The sequence below is a fragment of the Oryctolagus cuniculus genome, chromosome 15, assembly GCF_051225735.1.
Source record: "Oryctolagus cuniculus isolate XC-2025 breed Fujian yellow rabbit chromosome 15, ASM5122573v1, whole genome shotgun sequence".
In the NCBI taxonomy this organism is placed as follows: Eukaryota; Metazoa; Chordata; class Mammalia; order Lagomorpha; family Leporidae; genus Oryctolagus; species Oryctolagus cuniculus.
In genome coordinates, this window is record NC_142881.1 from 46,719,997 (window position 1) to 46,747,005 (window position 27,009).

The 27,009-nt window shown below is 35.0% G+C and overlaps 1 protein-coding gene across 5 annotated transcripts in view; it reads right to left on the reverse strand.

Annotated features, from left to right (window-relative positions):
* The window catches only part of PCDH15 (protocadherin related 15), a 1,661,037-nt gene that overhangs the window by 406,187 nt on the left and 1,227,841 nt on the right, over nucleotides 1-27,009 (reverse strand). For all 5 annotated transcript variants that reach the window (XM_089314076.1, XM_089314072.1, XM_089314075.1 and 2 more), the window contains one exon: nucleotides 6,043-6,151. In XM_089314076.1, coding sequence (XP_089170202.1) covers nucleotides 6,043-6,151 — 109 coding nt within the window. The remainder of the gene's footprint in view (nucleotides 1-6,042; nucleotides 6,152-27,009) is intronic.

The following is a 27,009-nucleotide window of genomic DNA, read 5'->3' on the forward strand; positions in this document are numbered from 1 at the left end:
ATGTACAGTTAGCATCCTCCCTGACTATTTTTACAATCTACATGTACGGAATCAACAGAATTGCAATAAAATAGGATGTTTACAACAATGAGATTTAAATACATTTGATATTTGTTTGTTTGCTTAATAGGCTTGCCACATTTTAGACATTATTTTCATTTAAACTTTTAAATTAGTGCCTGATTACATAATGTCTACAGATTTACTTAGAGTCCATAGAAAAGAAATGCATATCAAAAGAAATATATATATACATAAACATGGTTGTACTTAGAGGATTGGAGTAATATTTTTTTATTTTTGCTAAGTTGAAGCTGCAACAATAGATTGCTCAAATTTAAATCTAAAGTTCATAGATGTCTTTCTTACAACAAAATGGATACAACTGGAAACTGCTACACTTAGTGAAATAAGCCATTCCCCAAAAGACAGATACCATGTTTTCCCTGACTTGGGGTAACTAATAGAGTACTTAATGTAATGTAATGTAATGTAGTGAAATGGATATTATGAGATTTGATGATTTTTTAAGGCCTTGTCTCTACTGTTGAGGAACAGTGTTTTTCTATTCATACTATTTGTTGAATTCTTTAATCACTGTAGGGTTAACTTTAATAATCTTTATAAAATTTAAGAGTGTGAATAGGAGAGGGAGGAGGAAGAGGGGTTGGAGCAGGGGAAGCAAGGAGGGATGGATGGGAAGTATCACTATGTTCCTAAATCTGTATATATGAAATACATAAAACTTGTATATCTTAAAGAAAATTTTAAAAAGGGAAGTGATAAAAAATTCAGATGTATCTTCCACCACCAAAATAAAAATAGAGCAGTAGAGTGAATTCCAGAATTATAAGTCTTTTATAGCTAACAGATTTAATGGCTGCCTAAATCTATATTATGCATAATAAGTAAACCTACATTTCTACTTTAATAGTTTCAAGTAGGAAATGGTAAACTGAATTAATCCATCAGGAAAAGTTTATAGCTGTTGACATTATAGTTTCTTAGGTGTATATATTTAAAGTGTGTAATTTTGTGTTAAGATACCATCACTACAGTTAAGATTATGAATCTATTCCTTACTGTGTGATATTTCTTCAGGATTCTGTTCTCTCTTTTCCCCATATTTATTCTCCACTTCCATCTAAGCACTAATCACTTTCTGTTATTATTTTCTTAAAAAAAACAAATGAATATTAATGGAATAATGTATACAGATTTATAAAATATATATTCTGTTTAGGGTAGAGGAAGGACTGGCTTCATTCATCTAATAAGAGTTTTGAAATTGATGCAGTTTTGGATATGAATAGTTTTTATTTCTTTTCATTGTCCTGAGTATTATTTTATTGTATGGATATATCACATTTTGTTTATCTATTCACTTGATGGTGCAATTTAGTAGTGTTCAGTTAGAGGTAAAACTGCTTTGAATGTTCCTAGTTACATCTCTGACTGACTACCCGTATAACAGCAAATATTTTTGTCTACTGGGAATGAAAACTGTAATAGGTAATATTTAATTAGTAAACTGATACAACATACTCAAAAATTCAAAGGATATGGTTTTAAAAATGTTTATTTGGATGCAAAATAATAAAATCCATGCACATTTTTTCATAATATGTACTCCCATGAACTTTTTGCAGAACTGTCATATGCATACATTTCAAAAATTTTTGCATCAAAATAAACTCAGTTCCCTTTTCATGAACTTTTTGGCTTACCCTTGGACAGACAAATAAAAGAGATTTATGTCCTCTAGCTCATATGGAAAATTATTACATTGTAGATATGTAGGAATTTATAACCAGTCTAAGTCAAATGTTACTAACGAATACTTCCCCAATTTCCTTTGTAGAAACAAAAGCCGTTACAATACATACTGATCTCCAGAAGACACATGAATGATTAGTACTTTGCAGTAACCAGTGTATTCGGCCGGCACTGCGGCTCACTAGGCTAGTCCTCTACCTGTGGCGCGGGCACCCTGGGTTCTAGTCCTGGTTGCTCCTCTTCCAGTCTAGATCTCTGCTGTGGCCTGAGAGGGCAGTGGAGGACAGCCCACTGTATCTGTATGGGAGATCAAGAGGAAGCACCTGCATCTGTATGGGAGACCAAGAGGAAGCATCTGGCTCCTGGCTTCCGATTGGTGCAGTGCCGGCCATAGTGGCCATTTGGGGGGTGAACCAACGGAAGGAAGACCTTTCTCTCTGTCTATAACTCTACCTGTCAAATAAAATTAAAAAAAAAATAGATTGTAGAACAAATATACACTATAAAAGGATAAAAAAATAGGGTATTAGGGTTTGCCACAGAAACATAACTAATATTAGGTAGTATGATATTAGATAATTGAGAGAGAAAGAGGGAAAAGAAAAGAGATTGTTTATGGAAATTATTTCACACAGTCATGGAGGTCCAGAAATTCTTTGACCTGCCAACTGCAAGCTGGTGAATTGAAAAATCTAGCAAGGTGACCCTGCCTAGTCTAGAGGGCTGAAAATCAGAAAGGCAGGACAGGAACACGAATACAATAGAATCTCAAGGGCTGAGAAACAAGTGCTCCTATGTTCAGGAGCAGGAGAGAGAGATGTCACAGCATGGGAAGACAGAATTCACCTTTCCCCCGCCCCTTTCGCCCATTGAGGCCCTCCCAGTTTTGAATGATGCCCACTCACATTAACATTAATGAGAATACATCTTCCTTTCTCTGTGTACTAACTCAAGGGCGACTTTCTTCTTCACAGACCCTCATAGACTCACCAAGATATGTGGACCAAATATTTGAAGATTTATAAGCACATTCAAATTGAAAAATAAAATTAATCATCATAAGCATCATCCTTTGTTTACTTTTCTTACATTTTAAGGGGTTTTGTTTTATACTTGGTTAGTTAGGAAAGAGAGCTATATTTTGTAGTATGTCATTCATTTTTTAGCAGACTAACACCAAAATGGGTAATTAACTGAGAAATATTTCTATAAATGCACCTGAGATTAAAGATAAAAGTGATGATGCATAGAGAAGTTAACAACAATTAAAAAAAAGCAGAAAATTCACTTTCACTGCTCCTGTTAAAAGGGCTTAATCAGTCATGTTACTGAGTCTAAAGTATGGAGATTCAAGCATATCTGAGATAAAATCAGACTGAAAATTTTTCTTGATCCATTGAATCATAGTTCATCAGCTGCATTATACAGTAATCCAACTAATGGGTGTACACCCATAAGATGTGGACACATTTTATCAAGTAGATAGGTGCTCCACCATGTTTATAGCAGCACCACTCACAATAGCCAAGATATGCAATAAACTAAGGTGTCCGTCTTAGATAAACTGATAAGGAAAATGTGGCAATATGTATACAATGGAATACAATTCAGCTGTAAAAATAAAATTCCGTTATTTGCAGCAAAATGGGTGGAATAGAGGACATCATAAGAGTGAAATATGTCAGACACTGAAAGACAAAAGCTCATTCATTGTTGAATGATAGATTTCTATGCACAGAATCACTAGCTAACTTGCTTTTCTCTTTCAACACTTTGAAACTATATTCTGTCTGCCTTCTACTTGACCTTCCTGGTTTAAGAAATAGGGTATAGTTTATTTAGGATCAATTGTATCAAATGGTATCAAATGATACCCCTTCTTAATTTTGGTCTTCTAAAATTACTTAAGTGTAATTTAACAGTTTGATTAGGATGTGTTTAAGTATGGAATTTATCCTAATCAGAGTTCTTTGAGTTTCTTGGATATGTAGATTAATGTTTTCCTTATTTTTATGATGTTTTGGATCACTTTTAATTTATATATTCTTTCTCACTCTCTGGGATTTCCATTACGCATATATTGGTATAGCAATGTGATTTCATTGTTGTCAGGTGTTCAGTTCTCATTTTACTGCATTACTTTTTCTCTCTACTTCTTAGATTTGATAATCTTAGTTCACCTCTCTTCCCATTTGATGATTCCAATTCCTATTAATACTGTAATATACAATGCAACTTATAATAATGTACCCCTCCTGTACTTTCAAACTGACTCATCCTGCTCCCCCTTTCCCATAACTTCCCATATTCTACCCTCTATAATAAAAAAATGATCTCTTGTCTGTCTCCACTGCCTGAAAACTAGCTTCACAAATTCAAGATTCTGTCTTGTTCCACAGAGAGTATGTACTCAATTGCTGAAAGAATGAACATGGTTTTTGAAACTGAAATAATACATTGTATGCTATGAATATCAGTGGATGAAATTCTCCTCTGAGTAGCATTTTTTTCAATTACAATCTTAAATTTCATAATTTAGCTTTTGCACTTGCTACATACACAATATAGATAATTTTCTTCCATTTCCACCTGGAAATATCAGTGTTTCTTCTGAAATGACTCTTTGCAAAGAATTCTCACAGAATTATTTAATGTTTTCCTCTCTTCTGAAACCATATGATAAGTATTTTATAAAATTACTAATTTTCAATGTATAGAGGGAACAAGACACACACACACTTGGAGGGGGTGGAGGAGGCGGGGAGGGGGACGGAGAGGGAGAGAGAGAGGGAGAGGGAGAGGGAGAGGGAGAGGGAGAGGGAGAGGGAGAGGGAGAGGGAAAGGGAGAGGGAGAATGCAAGCACTAGTGAACTCTCCAAATGTCTGCAAAAGCCAAGCTTGGGTCAGGCCGAAGCTGGAAGCTGAGAATTCAATCTGTGTCTTAAACATGGGTGAGAAAACAAACTTCTTGAGCCAGCACCTGCTGCTTCACATTACACACATTAGCAGGAAGTTGGGATTGGTATTGACTATCACTTTAAACCCAGGCACTCAAGGATGGGACAAAGGTGTCTCCAGCAGCATCAGCTGCTATGCCAAATGTGTGCCCTAAAATGCTCTTCTATATTTCAGCATCTTTCTAGTTATGGCTCCTCTCTTCTTAAGCCTAGATCATTTTCTATCTTACCTTTGTAATTCAAGCATTTGGCACAGTGACTTAGATATTATTAAGCTGTCATTCAATGCCATGAATGACGTCTATTTCTTGTTGTCTATGCCAAGAACTCTACAGACTAAAAAGAGACTTATGCTCATAAAAGCTTTTTAAAAGTTTGTTGGTTTTTGCAACTGGCATAGTACATGTGTGCCATTCTAAAGACCAAACTCTTGAAACAGATTACTTGAATTTTCTCTGCAGACAGCATTTCTAAACAGACTATGGTATAATATTTTAGAAATCGTCTAACATCTGTTAGATGTTGTGCTATGTGGGTGTGCATGCAGACTGCAGGCAAGAAGACAGAATGGGGTTGAGGGCTAATGCCGAATTACATTAAACTTATTTTTCAAGAACTCTTCAAAACTGGCCCCTTCTTCATTAAATGATGTGTGGTCTGTCTCACATGCATCTGTCTCTCTCAAGGCTATAAACAATGTAAATCTGCGATATCCATATTTCAACAAAAGCAATTTGAGACAAGCAGCATAATAAAATTCTCATCATTTCTGTTTTGGGTACAATCACCAGCATATGCTTATAGATACATTAGGACAGCTTCCATGGAATTTTTCAAGAAAAAACTAACTAGGGGATAACGCATCTGCACCCTAGGGCTAATCATGATGCGTTTCCTTCTCCCACATGGCTGCAAAATGGCCTTTTAATTCAGTCATATGTTAGAAGAATTATATATAATAGCCCATCAGTGATAAAGTACCAGTACACAGTCTGAATTTTTCACTTGATTTGTAACATTATTCATAGAGAATGATTTATAAGTTGATATGGAGGTAACTGCCTCAATAAAGACTAATATCCTATTATATTAAGTTGCTTTGCTTTTTCTATAAAAGTTTTTTCATTAGTATTCTACAAATCTTATTGAAACAAATTATAATGAGCAAATTAGTATTATTAAATTTGTTTACACATACAAAAAATCATTTCGAATAAGAAATGTTTAAGTGTATCCTTTGATTTGAGCAACATTTTTCTCATGATTCTAGAGCAATAATTGATATTGTAAAATGTTAGCAGATACAAACCAACAAGGATGGAATACAGGATTCCCGGCCTATCTGATGGTGGCTGAATATTCCGGTCCTGATCAATGGCTTGGATTGGGGGGGTAACAACAATGGGGTTCAGTTCTTCCTGGAAAAAAAATCGAGAGAGATTAGTTTAGCTGCATTACTAACACCCAAAGAACTGACACTAAAATATTTTGCTTTGCATAGACAGAAAATACCTGATTCAATAGCAAAATTCGAATTTCAAAACTTATTATCTAATACCATATTCTAGTGAATTCTGAGCCTCAAGTGGGAGTGAGGTGTTTCAAGGTCAAAATAAAAAGATATAATTGTTACATAGGTAGAATTTTATACTGGGGCAGCTGGTTGGCTCAGGGGTTAAGATGCCAGGGCCCACATCACAGCACATGGATTTAATGCCTGACTTTAGCTCCTGACTACAGCTTGCTACTAATGCAGATCCTGGGAATCAGTGGTGATGGCCTGCTTTCCTTCCTCCCTTCCAGCTTTGGTCCACTGTCCACCTCTCTCCATTGCAGGCCATTGTAGAGAGTGAACCAGTGGAGGGAAGCTCTTTCTCGGTCTCACTACCTCTCAAAGAAATAGTTAACTTTTTTTTTTTAAAAAAAGAAAGAACATTGCATTTCAATGGCAGGTCTTTTTAAAGACTTAAGTATGTCGATTTGCCCAAGTCATATCTTAGAAGAGAGCAGCATTGGCACATTTTCTAGGAATACCTTTTAACATTTTTCCTAAACTAATACTACTAGAACACAGAAATATTACAGTTCCTGCAGCATCCATTCTAAATATATAAGTGGCCGATCTAAAGGGAAATAAAGCAAAGACTGTCTCAATATATGAAAAGTTCATGTTCAAAGGAATTACTGCAATGTTCCTCTATAGTATTTCTTCCTGAATGACAGAACATGAAGATATTTCATGTACTCAGTATTTCAGTTCTTAGAAGAATGTGCAATGTGAAGGCATGCACATAAATGAGCAGTAATAGTAACCTATTATGTACAACACTTAAATCTGTATTGAAATTGTAATAATGAAAGGTAATTATTGACCAACATTTTGGACACCAAATACATCTTACGGGCTCTCGTGAGTCATTATTGACTAGGCTGTCACTGGTTTAAATGCTATTGATATTTTCCTGCAAATAAATAACTGCTGATGGTAGCAAATTACTAATATTCATTCTCTTGTTTAAACAGTGATTCAGAACCATAAACATATCAAATCAACATCAGAATCACTCTATGGCTTCCATATGATTGTTTCTTTCACAGAAAAGAGCACTTCCAATAAACTTTTCTTCTTATTCCTGCCCATGTCTTCCTCTCTCTCTCTCTCTCTCTCTCTCTCTCTCTCTCTTTCACACACACACACACACACACACACACGCACACAGAAGCACCTTCTCAATAGCTGAGTTTAGTATATGTAATAGTTCTATTTTGTACTCAACTGAAAACCCTCTCAGGCTTTTCAAACTTTCTATGTTTGGACACAGGAGTTAAAAGTTAACCAAGGGGCCAGTGCTGTGGTATTGTAGGTAAAGCCACTGCCTGTGATGCCAGTATTCCATGTAGGAGCAGGTGGGAGTCCTGGCTGCTCTACTTCCATTTCAGCTCCCTGCTAATGTGCCTGGGAAAGCAGCAGAGGATGGCCCGAATCCCTGGGCCCCTGTATTCTTGAGAGAGTCCCAGAAGAATCTGCTGGCTCCCAGCTTCAGTCTGGCCCAGCCCTGGCTGTTGTGGCCATGTGTGGAGTGAACCAGCAGATGGAAAATTAATCTCTGACTCTCCCTCTCTCTAACTCTGACTTTCGAATAAAAAAAAAAAAGAAAAAAAAAAAAGAAAAAAAAAGAAAAAAAAGAAAAAAAAAGAAATCAAGCGTGAAAAAAGGGTTAACCAATTATTCTAGCTATTTTACAAAGAGATCTTGTGTTAGCCAACATCAGTTTACACTTCAGCTATTTTATTAGTGATTGACATAATTAAATCTGCAGTATCTTTTCCAAAGAGGCAGCACCATTGAAATCCTGTGAAGGAATTTTCAACCTGAAGAATTTCTATAGTACCATCCTGCTTCCCAAAATAAGAAAAATATAAAGGAAATCCTAAACAGCCTCTGGAGTTTTGAAATTACTTAATTCCTTATATAGAAATTTAAGGCACTGATTCCAAGCTGCTCTGTTAAAACACTAAATGAGACTAGATCACAATATTTGAGAACATCCTCACTAATCACCTTGGTCTACTTATTTCTGTACAGCTGCTAAGCTAGCAACACTGAAGCCAGTTTTATACTGGCAATTAGTCATGAAGCTTAAAACCATAATTCCATAACATCCCGAATTATTGGAATGAACAATAAAGTTTTAATTACATTACATAAAGCTATATAAACAATAACAAAACTAAAAATAGCAAACACAGAAAGAAGGGGAAAGTGCTAATTAAATTCCTTGTCTAAGATGGTTGCTTATTAATAAATATCAGAGTGAAAACAAAGAAATAAAAAGAAATGATTGGACCATTTAGAATTACATTAATAATCATCAAAAGAATTAAAAATGAAAACAATAAAATGTGAATATCTCTTGAGACTGTATCTAGATGTAGGGGAAGAAGTGATAAAGGATAATTTACATAAAACCATTGACTACCATTCATTATGCCATGAAATAACCTGTATTAATTTCAATACAATAAAGAAATGACTAAATTATAGTAGTGAGAATAGTGAAAAAACTCTTGGTAAAGACTTCAATATATTCTGAATGTTTGAAAGAGGTGATATTCTTTAAATTACTTGTTAGCATTAACATTATGCATTTTCCTACAGAGACCAGCAACTTAATTTATGAGAATTTTTTTTCCTCTGCTGCCATCCATGAATGTGTGGGAAAATATAAAGGCAAAGAGAATGACTTCTCAAATATGATTATACATTTGCTTTTGTAAATAGATTGTCATCTTTAAGGCCTGACAATGTTTAACAGTACTACTATTTGCCTTTAGAAGGGAAGTACCATTATATTCTTAGAATTGTATCTATGAACTACACTGAATCTGTTCTCTTTGTATTATTGATCACATTAACATGAGAACTGATGAGAAAAACAGAATACTGATAAATGTAGTTTTGGGGGGTGAAATTTTTACAAAATATATAAAGGACATAATGTTGAATGAAATAAGCCAGAGAAAGAAAGATAAAGCTGTATATTCTCCCTTATATGTAAGAGCCAAAATTGAAAAAAAAAAAAAAGAAAACAGACATCCCTTCTGAACCCACAATGTTGATTACTGGGTACTTAGAGGGGTGAGAGCGATCAAAGGAGTTTGGATTTAAAGAGTGGTGGAGGGCCAGCACTTTGGCATAACAGGTAAAGCCGCCACCTGCAGCACCGCATCCTCTACAGGCACCAGTTCAAGTCTTCACTGTTCCTCTTGTGATGCAGCTCTCTGGTGATGGCCTGGGAAAGCAGTGGAAGATGGCCCAAGTGCTTGGGTTCCTGCACCTACGTGGGAGATGTGGAAGAAGCTCCTGGCTTTGGATCAGCCCAGCTCTGTCCATTGCAGCCATTTGGGAGTAAACCATAAGATGGAAGACCTCTCTCTGCTTCTATCTCTAACTGCTTTTCAAATAAATAAATAAATAAATAAATTTCATAAAAAAGAAGTGGAAACTGGGTGTAGTTCATTAATTTTGACAAATACACTAATATGAGATGTTAACAGTGGAAATAGGTTGAGGGACTCATAGGAATTCATTGTAGGATTACCTCACAATTTTTGTCTCATAGACAAATTTCTTTTGAAATTAGATGTTAAAAGTTTTAATGATTTTTTTACAAATATAAGTCAGTTATAAAATTATACATGTATTCATTGTGAATACCAACATAAATGACATATATATCTTGAGCATTTGTCTTTAACCAAAATCTCTACAATAGATGGGACTTGTCAGTAGAAGTATATACACACAAACGTGTATAAAGTATATACACATAAAAGCAAGAAAAAATTATATACACATAAAATCAAGAAAAAACCCCAGTGTTCCACAAAACAAGTATTAGTTTTACAGGGATAAAGAAGTCAGTCCACCTGCTTGTACATAAATTGAGAAAGTCTTGTAGCCAACAATACATAGGACATTTAGTAAAATTAATAGATATTAGAAAAGAGCAGTATTTCATCAATATATAATACATAACCTATTTTACTCAGGCCACATTCTTTTACCACAACACAATAAGGAATCAATGAAATTATATTTGAAATATTTACAAACAACATACCAAATATAATATGAAGTTCTGAAAGTCATTTTTAAAGATTTTTTGCCTTACTTGAAAAACAGATTTCGAGAGAGAAATAGAAGCAGAGAGAGAGAGAGAGAGGGAGATACTCCATCCACTGGTTCACTCCCCAAATTACCACACCAGCTAGCTATGGGTCAGGCCTAAGCCACAAGCAAGGAACTCCACTATAGTCTATTCCATGGGTGGCAAGAGCCTTCCCACACAGGAAACTGTATGCAAACAGTCAAGCTAGAACCCGCCCTTTAATAGGAGATGCCAGTGTCACAAGCAGCAGCTTAACATGTTCAATGTCAGCACATCAACAGATTTTAAAGATAAAAACCTAGAGTTGAAGTGTAGTAAACTGATGATGAAGGGTTTTAGTCTTCACTGAAATATTGATAATAGATGCCCTGCAAAATGCTAAGAACCCTTCAACATTCAAGTGATATCTTCATTTCAGTAATATTTGCATAATATTGCACTACTATACCGCATAGGTCACAATATTTTTTTGTCAGTGAGACAGACACACACACACACACACACAGATCCCACATGCTGATTTACTTGCTGAATGCCCACATAGCTGGGGTGAGGCCAGGCTCAAACTAGGAGCCAAGAGTTCAATCCAGGTCTCCCACATGTATGACAGGGAACCAATTACTTGAGTCATCACCTGTCACATCACTGTGTGCATATTAGCAGGAAGCTGGATTCAGGAGCCAGAGTCCCTTTAAGACCTAGGTACTTCAATATGAAATGCAAGCACATTAACCAGTGCTATAATGAATTAGGTATTTTAAATAAAAACATGCTAACAACTCTCAAGACAGAAAATTCAGGAATCCAACCCTGGAGAGAGAAACTGAGATCAGACAACCATCCAGTCTTAGGGCATTAAAGCCAATCTGCAACATTATCTTCAGATACTAAAATTTCCATTGTCAAGCGATTTATATGTCCATCCTGTTTATGTAGAACTAGACTTATCATTTCTAAGATCTTTGCCCTGTATTTTAATCAGCTAACAATCTGAAACTATTTGAAAAGAAGTAGGTGTATTTAAATAGTGAAAATAATATACACTAAGTATTCCAGACTGATAAATAATCTGAAATGCTAGTAAATGTCATAGTTTACTAAGTATTGACTTTATAATTTATTTTAAATAACTTTAATTTTACATATTATTTTATTTAAATAGATTCTTTATTTTTAATTAATATCTAATTTGTATTTTAAATTTATTAAATACTCTAACAGAAAATTTAGACTACTTTTAGGAAAACTCAGTGAACATTATAATTCTCATCTCGTTTATATATTAAATGTATTATTTTCCTGGGAGATTTTAAACATATTCCATCAGATTCTTGCTTATTTTTCTATGTTGACTAACACAGAAAGGAAGAATAAATCAACACATTCTCACACACATATTTATAGAGACTTAAGAAGTTGTCTACTTACGCATTCTCCCAAAAGGCCAAACAGCCATCTCTGTTTACCTTGCTTAATTTTGCTTCTTTTTTTAAAGTGGAAAAATACCAGATTGTTTGAAAAAGTGTGAGATATTTTGGAAAAAGAAGTCATGGAATGTTCTCCATTATATGAATATTTCAAAATGGGCAAATACGCTGAGTGTCATGGGACAAACACAAACATCACTTTTACTTTCTACATAGAAATAGAATGTTGGGGTGGGGGTTGTTGCATAGTGAGTTAAGCTGCTGCCTAGCATGCTGAAATCCCATTTCAGTGTGTACATTCAAGTCCTGGCTGCTCTACTTTTGATTTAGTAGTTTTCTGAAAGGCAGCAGCAGATAATCCAAGGATTCAGGCCCTTTTCACCTATGTGGGAGACCTGAATGGAGATTTTGGTTCCCAGCTTTGTCCTGGTCCATTTATGACTGTTGCAGTCAGTTTGGGAGTGAACCCTCAGATGGTAGATTCTCTCTGTGTGTTTTCTCATTGTCTCTGTGTCCTTGTGACTTTCAAATAAATATTTTTAAAAATAGAAATAGAATGCTTACATACAGCTTTGAAGCTTATAAACACTACAGGGTAAATATCTAGTAATATTAGAGTCTTCCAAACAGTTTTGATAATTATCATCCCTAGAAGAGTAGAGCAAAGAGCACATGAGAAATCGGCAGAAACTGGGTTTTTGCCACTCATGTAGGAGACTGAGATTGAGTTCTAAGCTCTGGGCCCAGCTCTGGCTCTGGGGGCATTTGAAGAGTGAACCAGCAAATAGAATATTTCTGTCTCTTTCTGCCTTAGAAATCAATAAAAAATAAATATTTTAAAAGCCTATAACTATTTTTCTAGTGGTCACCTTCCTTGTTTCCTATGGATAAATAATAAAAGCTTATAACAAATTTTTTAAGGTTATATCCATGACAGTCTTAAAGCAGGGATACGGTAAGAAACACTGGATTCAGCCACCAAAAATGGATTTGCCAAAAACTCACACTTGAGGCTTGTATTTCATAGTCATTGTAAAGAAGACAAATAGATCACAGATGTGTTTCTTAAAATCCCTTTCAGCATTCCTTCCCATATCACTAGCAACTACTTTCCTTCCTGTCCTTCACAATGCCTCAAGCCCAATGCAGAACACCTTCAACTCTAGCTCGATCCGGCCATGTATAACAAAAATCCCCATAATGATTTTGATAATTATGTCCCAATCTGAAAGTGAGTTGGAAGAATTTACTTTGAAAATGAAGACAAAATCATGGAAAAAATTACTGATGCATGATTTTGTCTTGTCACATTTATATGATTATGTCAATTATATGAGTGGCATGATTTATATTGTTTGCACTCAGAGATCAACAGATGTATTCTAATATGATGACTTCAAATTATCACAAAATCATAATTCTCTCCAGGACCTCTTTGTAAGCAAGGACAGTGTGAGCCCACTTTGGAATTTCCACTCTCAATCTTTCAATCCACCTTCCTTACTCAATAGGAAAGCAGAGAAATAAGGAATACATAAGCATATATGACAAAGCATCTTTTTATTGATCTGATTTTGCAGAAAGTGAAGTCTTAGACTTATCAACTAGTACATGACTTGGTGAAAAAAGAGGTTTTTTTCTAATTTGTATGAATTAAAGAGTCATTTATTTACAATTTCCCCCAATGGTTTTATCATTTTACACTGAATATATGTATGGTAAATATAAGTGTTCAAATCAATAAAAGAAAATTGACTTTTTTCTTAAGCAGTGATTACATATTGGTTAACAATATGTAGCAGGAAAGTTATGTTAGATATTTGATCTCATACTTTAAACCAAATAAATCTTTGTGGATCAAAAACAAATGTGGGAATAAACACAAATGCATGAGAAGACAACAAAGGTAAAACTAAGAAAAGAAATCTGAATATAGACTTACCATATGATCCAGCCCTCCCACTCCAAAGAATTTACCCAAACAAAATAAATCAGTACATGAAAGTTTTCTGTACCCACGTGTTCCTTGCATTACAATTCACAATAGCTAAGACATGGAATCAACACAGATACACATCAACTGTTGACTAGATAAAGGAAGTATGGTATATATACACTATGGAGTACTACTCAGCTGTAAACGGAACTGAAATCCTATCTTTTGCAGCAAGATGGTCTCAACCATTATACATAGTAAAATAAACCAGTCCCAGTAGACAGTTATCGTGTTTCTCTGATCCAAGGGAACAGATCGAGTACCTAAAATGCAATGTATTGGTGTGAAACAGACATTTTGAGAATCTATGATTGTTTATAGCTCTTGTCTCTTCTGTGCAACAATGTTTTATTTTGTTTTGATTTCTTTTTCTTCATTCTATTTGTTGAATTCTTTTACTGAGTGTAGGGTTAGCTATAAGATCATTAAGTATACTGAAAACAGATCATTGTTAAAATTAAGAGTGGGACTCCAAGACGGAGGAGGAATAAGGTTTGGAGCATGGGTGGGATGGTAGGGTGAGAAGTGTCACTATGTTCCTAAATCTATATTTATGAAATATATGAGGCTTGTATAAATTAAATAATTTTTAAAGTACTACAAATAATTTCTTACCATGTAAACCTACAATAAATAGAATAATTCTATTAATTCTAACTGGTGAGTGCATAAGAGAAGATGGGTTCATTAAATTTCTGACAAAAATAACTGTATAGATTCCTGGTTTGTACCTTGAGGTATACATCTTCTGTTAAAATTGGAAGATGTGCTTAAAGATGTGTACAAGAATATTGTTCTCACTATCTGAAATTTGCTCTTAAACTTATTGAAATTAATATATAGAATGATTTTATAATTAGTGTCTCATGAATTATCAAAAATTGTGTTTCTTTAACTAGCAATGAAGTTAAGAATAAAACCCATATTTATGTATTTATGTATGTATGTGTTTGAAAGGCAGCAAGACAGAGAAAGAGCTATAGACTGAGAAATATCTTCCCTCTGCTGGTTCACTCATAACATGGCCACAGACACACACAGATGGAAGGGATAGAGAAGCACCTAGGAACGTTTTAAGTAGAGTTGTTAAGGTGTCTTTAGAACAGAGAAATTATTCATGTAGTTGCCAGTGGAAAACTTCTACAGGTTCCATGCATTTAATCTCTTTTATTTTAATATTTTATTTACATTTTATTAGTATCTATTTCATCTGTAATCTTGTGTTTTAAATAGCACACTCTCTATTGAATTTACTTGATGTACAAACTTTTTTTTTTTTTTTTTTTGACAGGCAGAGTGGACAGTGAGAGAGAGAGACAGAGAGAAAGGTCTTCCTTTGCCGTTGGTTCACCCTCCAATGGCCGCCACGGCCGCCGCACTGTGGCCAGCGCACTGCGCTGATCCGATGGCAGGAGCCAGGTACTTATCCTGGTCTCCCATGTAGGCAACCGGGACAGAATCTCATGCCCTGACCGGGACTAGAACCTGGTGTGCCGGGGCCACAAGGCAGAGGATTAGCCTAGTGAGCCGCGGCGCCGGCCTCCATGAGTTTTCTTAGGATCATTTTTTGAATTATTAAGTGTTACATAGATTTTCTTCAAATAAGGTTGTAGTTTTTGCAGAACTACTATGTTTAATGGGAAGAGTCTTCTTCTACCTAGTTCTCATGTATTAAATTCTTTTTGAATTAAATTTGATTTTTTTTTATACTTCTAAATTCACAGTAGCCATTTTTAACAGTGGGACCTGGAAACAAAGAGGAACATTTCAGAAATTAATTTCCACCATATATCATTGTTCATATTTGTGGGAGAAGGATTCTAAAAATGATACTGTAAATTTTTTTTTACCTCATCTAGTGAAAGCACACTTGGTGGAGGGGTCAGTCCTTGTTTTCTGCTATGCATCATTCAGAATGACAGGAAATGAATGAGATGACCATTACTGTCACAGAAGTCTCAATATTCTCAATGTTCATGAAGAATCTATAATTTGTCAGTGTTCCTAGTCAAGCATAATATTGTGTCTGTATGAATAATGGTAATATTTGGATATTCTGATAGTAAAAATATATTTTGTGTTAGTTTGGCATTAGAAGATATGTCCAAAAAGATGCTAAAGATTCATCATCACCTGAAAATATAAATCAAAATACAAAACTAGTTTCCCTTGTGTTGTCTGTTTCTTATTCTTTTAAATTGTCTCCAATTCTGACTTGTGAATTCACTTTATTCCAGTAAATATATTTCCAGTAAAATTTTTCAGAAATAATTTTCCCAAAAAGTATATTCCTTTAGATTTTCTGAAATTGAGCTGTATCCTGTTGTGCTTGATTTTACTTCCAGTATACATTTTATAGCTAAAAACTTGGTTTTCTAACTCAGTAAATGATATTCTTTTCTGTGATAGTCTAGATCAAAGTACTCTATGTATGCAGAGCATAATAAATTTAAAAAACAAATATTTATGAAAGTTATCTGGGACATTCAGTGCAATACCATCTAAGTTACATTTTTTTTTTAATCCTGAGAAAATTCTACAATCAAGTTGAATCTAATTGGCTATAATTTCTTAAGTATTCATGCAACTATTTCATTCTTATAACACTGACATTGAGAAAAAAAATGGAAGTATTCACTTAGTGCATACATTTTGAAGCATTGTTTCAGAACTTGCTCTTTCCAACTCGGATGCCAGCATGATTCCTTCTTGATTGTGCTGTGCTTTAATCTACTTTAGTGAGGTAAAAATGTGAGAGTTTTGATCAATAATATAATTCAGATTATGGGGTATTGTCATGAGACCAGTAAGGAAAGAACAATTATTTTTCTTTCTGGGAAAGTAGCAGGAGAAAGCTTTCCCTCATAGCGTCAGTCTTATTCACAGATGAAATACAGTTTTATCTAGCATTTCTTTTATCTCGCCACTTTCCCACTCATAAACCTAGAATAAGTTTGGATTGAAATGGCAGATAGCTACTGGTGTTTGCCTTGTGTTTGTTCATAGAAATGCTGAAATAGTTGTGTGGGCACAAAAAGACATGGAAGTATTTATGACCACTGGAAATAAAGGATCTAAGATTATTTACAAGGTCAGATGCAGTTAACTTTAAATGGGGGAGTGAGGAACACAGAGAGAAAAGGATACGTTTTTCAGCCCCCCAATGACATACATTTAGGAATTTTGCAGTCAACAGTGCAGCACCCCTCTCCCTAAAAACAAGTCCCAACATACACAAATCTTAGGAAAATTATTAAAACACAGAGGAAACCACTTCATACTCCTGATAATAAGCAAAGCATAACTTTGATAACATTTAATAGAAGGAACACATTGATTATAAAAAGTTTGTACATCGGCCGGCGCCGCGGCTCACTAGGCTAATCCTCCGCCTTGTGGCGCCGGCACATCGGGTTCTAGTCCCGGTCGGGGCACCGGATTCTGTCCCGGTTGCCCCTCTTCCAGGCCAGCTCTCTGCTGCGGCCAGGGAGTGCAGTGGAGTATGGCCCAAGTACTTGGGCCCTGCACCTACATGGGAGACCAGGATAAGTACCTGGCTCCTGCCTTCAGATCAGCGCGATGCACCGGCTGCAGCGCGGCGGCCGTGGCGGCCATTGGAGGGTGAACCAACAGCAAAGGAAGACCTTTCTCTCTGTCTCTCTCTCTCACTATCCACTCTGCCTGTCAAAAAAAAAAAAAAAAAAAAAAAAAAAAAAAAAAAAAAAGAAAAGAAAAGAAAGAAAACTCATGGAGATACAAGAGAAAACAGACAATTCAAAGAAATGAGGAAAACATTGCATGGAATGAGAAATTTATCAGTGACATAGAACATTAAAAATCTATCAAAAATTTGGCAAGCTGATAATTTCAAACAATGAAATAAAAAATATAACTGAAAAGTTCAATAATAGAACAGACGTAGAAAAGATATTTCTAATCTTGAGGATAAATTTTTTGAAATATCCCAATCAAACACAAAGAGAAAGTAAATTAAAAGAATGAAAACAATTAAGCCAAAAAAATGAACTTTTCAAGACACCTAAAGTAGAAGAGAAAGAAGACATAGAAAACCTTTATAATGAAAAACTAGTTAAAAATATCTCAAGTCTAGAAAGAGATATGGACATTCAAATACAGCAAACTCAAAGGCCTCTAAACAGACTCAATAAAAAAATACATCATCCAAGGCAGAGTATAATTAAATTCTCAAAATTTAAGTTTAAGGAGAGAATTCTAAGGACAGAAAGAAAAAAAAACATCATGTTACATTAAAAGAAATCTCATTATATTAGCAGATATCATGCAGACTCAAATAAAATGGAATGATGTAGTCAAGTTCTTGAATGAAAAAAAAATCCAACCCAGAATACTATGTTCAGCCAAGTTTCAATTTACAAATGAAGAGGAAATAATATTTTTCCAAGATAAGCAAAAACTGAGGCAATGTATCAACACCAGACAAGCTCTATAAGCAATCCTGAAGGGAATTGTATATTAAGGTAGAGGGATCATAACAACCAACACAAACACACAAAATAGTATAAAATTAATTCCCAAGCAAATAAACAAAAATGAAGAGAGACTCAAACCTCATCAAATCAGAAAATTATAAAAGCCAAGATAAATAATAAAATAGAAAGGAACAAATATTACATAAAATAATGAGTAAGCAATCAATAAAAGGACAGAACTTAATTCTCATCTATCAATATTAGCCGTTAATGCAAACTGAGTAAATTTCCTAACCAAAGGTATAGGTTGTGCAATATTGGAGATTTTTGGGATATTATCCAATGACCCAAAATTCATCTTACTATTTTCTAAGTGTGGAAAGAGAGAAGGAATTAGACGGCCTATTTAGATAAATAATTACAGAAATCTCCCCCAATTTGGAAAAAGAAAGGGACATCCAAATACATGAGGCACATAGAACTCCAAATTGAATTGATCAGAAAAGATCTTCACCATGGCACATTGTAGTCAAATGTTCCACAGTAAAACATAAAGAAAAAATTCTAAAATGATGATCCCCAATTGGACTTACAGCTGACTTCTAATCAGAAAACCTACAGGCTAAAAGGGAATGGTGAGATATAGTCCAAGTCTTAAAAGAAAAATAAAACCTGTCAGTCAAGAACACTGTACTCCACAAAGCTGTCACTTATGAATAAAGGTTAAATATAGACCTTCCATAACAAACAGAAATGGAAAAGAATTTCTCACCACTTTTCCAGCCTTAGATACAATGGTTTAGGATATGCTACACATAGAAACACAGAAAGATAACCATCATTATGAAATAATGTAAAAGAAGAAACTCTCCCAGGAAAAGTACAAAGGACACCCAAAGCAAACAACAGGAATATTTATGGAAAAATGGCAGGGCCAAGTCATTACTTATCAATAGATACTTAATGTAAGTGGTCTAAATTCTACAAATAAAAGATGAATACTGGCTAGATCTATTATAAAACAACAAACATCTATTTGTTGCTTACATGAAACAAACCTCACCAAAGATAACAGACTGAAAGTGAAAGGGTGGAAAAGATATTTCATACTAACAGAAAGCACAAACAAGAATGTGTAGCCATCTCAATATCAGACAAAATAGATTTCAACACAGAAAACTCTTAAAACAGACAAAGAAGGCATTATATAATGAAAGGATCAATTCACCTGGAAGATCTGACTGTAATAAATGTATACAAACCCAATAACAGGGCATCTGACAATTTAAAACAAATGCGAATGGATATAAAGGGAGATATAGCCTCCAAAACAACAGTAGTGTGTGGCTTCAACATCCCATTTGTTTTTAGAAAACTTTTATTTAATAAGTATAAATTTCAAAAGTAGAACTTTTGGATTACAGCAGTTTTTCTTCCCATAACCACCCTCCCACCCACAAACCATCCCACCTCCCCATCCTATTCTTCATTAAGATTCATTTTTAATTATCTTTACATAAGAAGTTCAACCTGTAAACCATCCTATCTCCTACTCCCTCTCTCATCCCATTCTTACCAAGATTCATTTTCAAGAAGATATAATTACCTTTATATACTAAGTAAAGATTTCAACAGTTTGTACCCACACAGACACACAAAGTATAAAGAACTGTTTAACGTCTATTTTTACCATTAATTCTCATAGTACAACACATTAAGGACAGAGTTTCTACATGGGGAGTAAGTGCGCACTGACTCTTGTTGACTTAACAATTGATACTCTTATTTATGACATCACCAGAGGTTCTTGTCATGAGCTGCCAAGGCTATGGAAGCCTCTTGAGTTCACAGACTCTGACCTTAATTATACAAAGCCATAATCAAAGTGGAAGTTCTCTCCTCCCTTCTGAGAAAGGTACCTCCTTCTTCGATGGCCCGTTCTTTCCAATGGGATCTCACTTACAGAGATCTTTCATTTAGGGTTGTTTTTTTTTTTTTTTTTTGCCAGAGTGTCTTGTCTTTCCATGCCTGAAATACTCTCATGGGCTTTTAGCCAATCTGAATGCCTTAAGGGCTGATTCTTAGGCCAGAGTGCTGTTTAGAGCATTTACCATTCTATTAGTCAGCTATGTATCCTGCTTCCCATGTTTGATCGTTTTCTCCATTTTAATTCTATCAATTACTATTAGCAGACACTGATCTTATTTATGTGATCCCTTTGACACTTAATCCTGTCTTAATGATCAATTATGAACTGAAACTGATCACTTTAACTAGTCAGATGGCACTGTTACCTGCCATCTTAATGGGATTCGGAGTCCATGGCACATTTCTACCTTTACCCTTAGGGGTAAGTCTGGAAGAGCATGTGAGGATCTCAACATCCCCCTTTCATCAACTGACTGATAAACTAGGATATTAAACAACACACAGCACAGAAATAAGAATCATCAAAAATTCCTACAAAGAACTATATACCAAACTGGGAAATATAGAAGAAATGGATAGATTCCTAGACAAATATAATCTCCCAAAATCAAGTCATGAGACATAGAAAACCTAATCAGACCAATAATCAACATTGAAATTGAATCAGTAATAAAGACCCTCCCAAGAAAGAAAAGCCCAAGACCAGACAGCTTCACTGCTGAATTCTAACAGCCATTTAAAGAACTAATCCCAATTCTTCTCAAGCTATTCAAAAAGAAATGAATAGGAGAGAATCCTCACAACCTCATTCTGTGAATCCTGCATTACCTTAATTCCTAAGCCAGAAAAAGATAAAACAGAAAAAGAGAAATATAGACCAATAACCCTGATGCACATAGATGTAAAAATCCTCAGCAAAATATGAGCCAATCAAATGCAACAACACATCAGAAAGATCACCCACTCATACTGAGTAGGATTTATCTATGCTATGGAGGGATGGTTTAACATTTGCAAATCAATGTGATCCATCAAATTAACAAATTGAAGAACAAAAAACATATGGTTATCTCAATAGATGCAGAAACAGCATTTGATAAAATACAAAATCCTTTCATGATGAAAACCTTAAATAAATTGGGTATAAAAGGAACAATATGGATTATCAGTGTCATTATTACTTTACATTCTATCTTTGAGAACAAAATGATCCTACTCTTTTTATTTGAAATGTAAAATTTCTGAAACTTTTTTTGCTCTTCTGTTAGGAAGCTAGTCAATAAGTGTCCTGGTGTGACCTAAACGACCCTCTTACTCTTCTGAGGGTTTTTTCTGAATGACTTAAGCAACAAGTGGGAGAACCTGGAGAGATTACGCCAGTCTTCACTGGACAAGTAGAACGTTTATGAAACAACACTAAGCTGTAAATGCACACTGGGATACACTGGTAATATAAAATTCTAATGCTTCATAGAGTTCACATAACTCAAATTTCCTGAAAATAGAAATGGAGCAAAGATAAAGGCTTATTTTTGATGGATAATCTCAATGGGATTAAGTTGCCCTCATTGAACAGTATAAAACCTTTGGCAGAGCATATATAGCTGTGACAATGCCATTCCCCTAGTGCTATTACCCAGCTCCCACCACTGGGTTCTGCAACACTAACCGAATAGCAACTGCACAAACACAATCACTAGCAGCAGTTAAATCTCTCAGCATACTGAAGGACGCTAGGAGACCTGGATCTTCATGAGGAAGGGCAAACTGAAAAACTTGGTTTTAATGTTTGAAAAAGTATGAGCTAGACTTGTTTTCAGACTTCTATTTTGTCTTTGCAATAAAGGCTACTACTTTAAACCACAACAGGGGACCTGTGGATAACTGTGGATGGTGATGCCTGCAGGGCACTGATAGATGCTTCATAAATCTTTTTTAAGTGACATTTTTGATATTTGCCCCCAGGGTCTCTGGTAGCATCCACTGAACTTCAATTTTTCTTCAGAAGTTCAATGTAATAGTTTTTTCTTCTCTTCCTTTCCTGTATGGGTAGCAGTCATATTCTCCACATAGGATATACTTATTTCCCACTGGATTGACATTTTTAAAAAGGGTACCATTACATGGACTCAGAAGCATTTGTTAAAGAAATCAAAATTGTCGAGCCTCACTCAAGTAACAATAACTCCATGAGGGCAGTTCCAGGAAATCCGCATTTTGGATAAGTACCTCAACAAAATGCTACGTAAAATAAAAATTGAGACAAACTGCTTTATATCATTTCTGAAAAGCTTTCCCACTTCCTGACTTCTATTTCTTTCTTGTTTCTTTCTCCACAGTTTTCAAAAAGGGACATGAAGGGTAGTGTTATAAAGGATTCAACACACGCACAGCTCTTCCTTAAGAAAGTTACTGAGACAGCTCCTTCTGCTATATTTGAACTTACACTGTACTGGGCAACCTTCTCACTTTGTTCTTCCTCAGATGTTCTTTTGATTCGTACAGATGAAAATCAAAATGTACTCTCATTATAAAATATTTATAACTATCCAAATTTGAATAATTGGACAACCCACTTTCTAAAACCTATTGCTAACTTTATACCCCAAAATATGAGTTTCGCTTAAAATATTCAAATTCATAGAAAGGAGCCTATAAAAAGGCATCTATAGAGCTAAAATTTAACTTATTATTTCAACTTAATTCAGTTTACCGGGGAAGAACACAGCAGCAGTTAGTTTGCTAATTAAACATGAAGGAAAAGTGAAGTTTCTTCTGGAAAAGATTTTGAACTTTCTCATAATGATCTTATAATTAAAAAGAAAATCCATAAATAGAGAATTTTTAAAGGATAAGGGCAATCAGAAGGTCAGCTTCATTTACTGTTAAAATGGTTGAGATAGTTGTCTTAACAAATTAGTAACAAAAATATTGAAAAGGTGGGAATACAACTGACTTTCTAAATACCCAATGTGCAGGTTTTGTTTTCACAATACCACTGTTAAAAAACTTGCCAAAAGCTTTGAATAAACCAATGAGGCAGTGTGAACTGCCCTCATGCATCACTGTTTCTCATACCCTATCTACTAGCTGCTTTGGCTTTTTCTTTTCAAAATGTTCCAAAGTTTCCTTGTCCAGTGTTTTTGCATTGCTGTTTTTTTTTTTTTTAAGCCTTCCTTGTCATAATGATGGTTTCAACTTAAAGGTCCCTTCTTTGGACAACTGTTCGTTGATCATTCTATTTAACCATTTTTATTTTTGTACTACTTCACAATCTAATTCACAGTCTGTATAAAGACCTGGAATATATTATTTAATGAAACTTTAATAATCTGTCTACTTTTTCTTTTTTTTTTAAGATTTTATTTACTTGAAAGAGTTACAGAGAGAGGTAGAGATATGGAGAGGTCTTCCATCCGCTGGTTCACTCCCCAGATGTCTGCAATGGCCAGAGCTGCGCCAAACCGAAGCCAGGAACCAGGAGCTTCTTCAGGGCCTCCCACGCAGGTGCAGGAGCCCAAGGACTTGGGCCATCTTCTACTGCTACCCCAGGCCATAGCAGTGAGTTGGATCAGAAGAGGAGCAGCCGGGCCCATATGGGATGCTGGTACTTCACACCAGGGCATTAACCTACTGCGTCACAGTGCCGGCCCCATGTCTACTTATTCTAAAATCTAAGCTTCCGTAAAGTATATTGCCACAAGATCTAATCCCTAGCACCTAAAAAACTGTCTTGCAATATGACAGAATCTCCTCCCTCCCTCCCCCTTCTCTCCCTCTCTCATTCTAGATAGATGAGATAAAAATAGAGTATGTGTCTATCTATAATGGATGAACTATTCTTTTGTAGGTGATTCTCCTTACCAAAGAGCTTAAAATACCACATTAAGATGAGATTAATTAATAAAAGATGAAACTAATTTTTTTTTTTAAAGTAACAGTGGGTACAATTAACTTTCAACTGAGTTTCTCAGACGGCAGAGGGTTGGTTGATAAGAGAACTTAAGTAATATTAATACCATATTTCTACAGTGTTTCCTCTATTTTATATTATTTCACCCCTACAGGAGAAGTGTTATATAAACTAATTTATCTTATTTAAGAGACATTAAGTGACATTTCAATGCAGAAATCCAATGCTAAGATAAAGCTTCCCTCAGAAGATACAGCCTGTGAAAGATAAATACAACCTTCTTTTGTTTACAATTCCTTTTTAAGCATTGTTTCAAATGCAGAATTACAAAGAAAGAGAAAGGGAAAGAAAAAGGAGAGAGAAAGAGAGCAAGCCTGAGGGAGCACACATGCCATCTTCCATCCACTGATTCATCCTCTAAATGCCCACAAGAACCAGGACAGGGCCATGCCAGAGCCACAAGTCTGGAACTCCACCTAGATGCACCATGTGGTTGGCAGGAACCCAAGTATTTGATCCAACACCTGCTGTCTCCCAGGGTGCACCTTAGCAGAGAAATTAATCTTAAGTAGAGCCTAGGGACTCCAACGCAGGCTTTTCAGAATCGGATGCCTAACAGCAGCCCAACCACCCCTGCCCAAAAACTATTCTAAATTGGAAAAATTAGGACAAAATCTGCTACTGTTAGTCTTTGCATGATTTTGGATGACATTTAGCTAGCTGACAATACCATAGACTAATATCTGAAAATAAGAACATTTTTGAGTTGATGTGTGTAGAGTTAAAGAGTGTATGCATGTTTTCACTTTATTCTAATAAAACAATAGAAATAGAGAGAGGTATAAAACATACTTAGTCACAGATTTAAAATTAAAATCATGTGATGGAAGCCTTTGTTTTTAAAGAATGTGTATTTTTGTGTATAGATAATCAATGAATCAAAAATACTGAAAAACAGTTTCTATTTGCACAGTCCTCTGCATTTGGCCTGGCTGAGTACAGGTTAAAATGACTCAGCAGATGATATCTGTTAAGTGGTAAAAGCATTATTCTCCAGAATGAAACAATCTCAAATGTTTCATAGGTAAGGAATGATTGGCAAATTACTAAATTCACAGACTCTTAGTGATTCCTTCCTTGTTTGGGACATTCTCTGTGTTCTGATTTCTACCCAATATTCCAGAGCCATTGCTGCAAATGATGAAAAACTGGAGATGAGGTTGCTTAGATACAGCAAATCCCATATAGCCAAGGGGAAGCTGAAGGTCAAAGACTGAATTAGATTGATGCTTTGCTCTTGTTTGAAAACAGAATTTATTTGTTTTGCTGATGGAGTAAGAAAACATGGACAGTCAAGGGAGGAAAGACATTATTTTGCCATCCCACAAATTCACAAAGAATAACATACATAAAGAAAAACATCATAAATGTTATCATAGGGATAATCCACTTAGAATAGGGAGAATATATACTTAAACATTTGCTTTTTCTCATACCAAAATAGATCAACTGAGATTTCTACTAAGGAAAACTCCCAAACCAATCTCATATAAATGATTGTTAAAGGGCAAGGAAAATCACATCTTAATCCTGGTTTAAGGGCAGAGCCGGTCATACAATGAAGTCAAGTCCTGAGCTCCTTTCATAAAAACAACCATTTTCTACAAAGTGAACAAGATAGATATCCTCTTAAATTTGTGTCCGATAAATTTGTTTTCTGTACTTCATTATTTTTCTAATAAAATTAAATCATTTAAGTAAAAGAAATAAGCAATGTAATAATAACCAACATGATCAAAGTTCTATTAATAAAAGGGAACATATTTTTCAATGACAATTTCCTCCCAATTTTTTTTAATCAACACCTATTTAACAGCCAGAATACAACATTTTGATACAAAACATAATATGTTTCTATTTTCTATTTAGCATTTGTGTTTGCTTTACCTTGAAATAAAAAGTGTGTGCTCTCCCACATGAGCAAATTAAAATGACACTTTCCCTTTTGTCACATATCCTTCAAAACTTTTTTTCTTTACATTTAATCTTACAAAATGTATGCATTACAGAAAAGCCTCTTGAAAAATTATGGAATTTGTATATCTAAGGAGACCATGATCTAGAATTATTTTAAAAAGTAATCTTGGTCATAATGGAATGCTACAGAAGGGCTCAAATCTTACTTCCAGAAAATAACAGATCGAGTGGCATTTAACAGACCTGCTTCCTGAGGACACCGAGTGGGCTCTAGACAAGGATATTCCTATTTGTAGCAGCACGAGAGAGATGAAAGGAACTATCATGACAAGAATGGTACAGGAGCGTTAACTTAGCATGAGGATAAAATGAATGTAACTTAATTGACAATCCCAAATGTGTTCGATAGAGTAACATTCCAAGAAAATCAAAATGAGATGGAGACCAAAAAGAGATAAAAGGTAGGATACACGCAAGGGAGAACAACAAGGAATAGTCCATGAATAAGATTGAGCCATTTAAAAGTATAATTCTAAAGATTCTTTCTAATAATATATAGGACCCTTTAAATAAATGAAGCTAAACTATACCATGACATGGTTAGGAGTTATTTCCTGTCTTAGTGATTCCAGAAACCTAGAGGAATCTGTAGAGCATAGCATCAGTTTTGTCCTGAAATTCATATTTTATGTTCCTGTGTTGTAAACTCTACTGCTTTCTGGCCCCCAAGAAGCCATAAGCCTAATCACAAAGACCTAGACATTTCCAGAAAACAGAGTGTGAAAATGATGATTATTTAGGTAGGACATGTAAATATGTCCTTAACCTAAAATAAAGTAATTTTTGTTCCCTAAGCATGTTATTTGACCAATCAAGGTGGTTTTTTTTTGTTTTGTTTTGTTTTTTTTTTT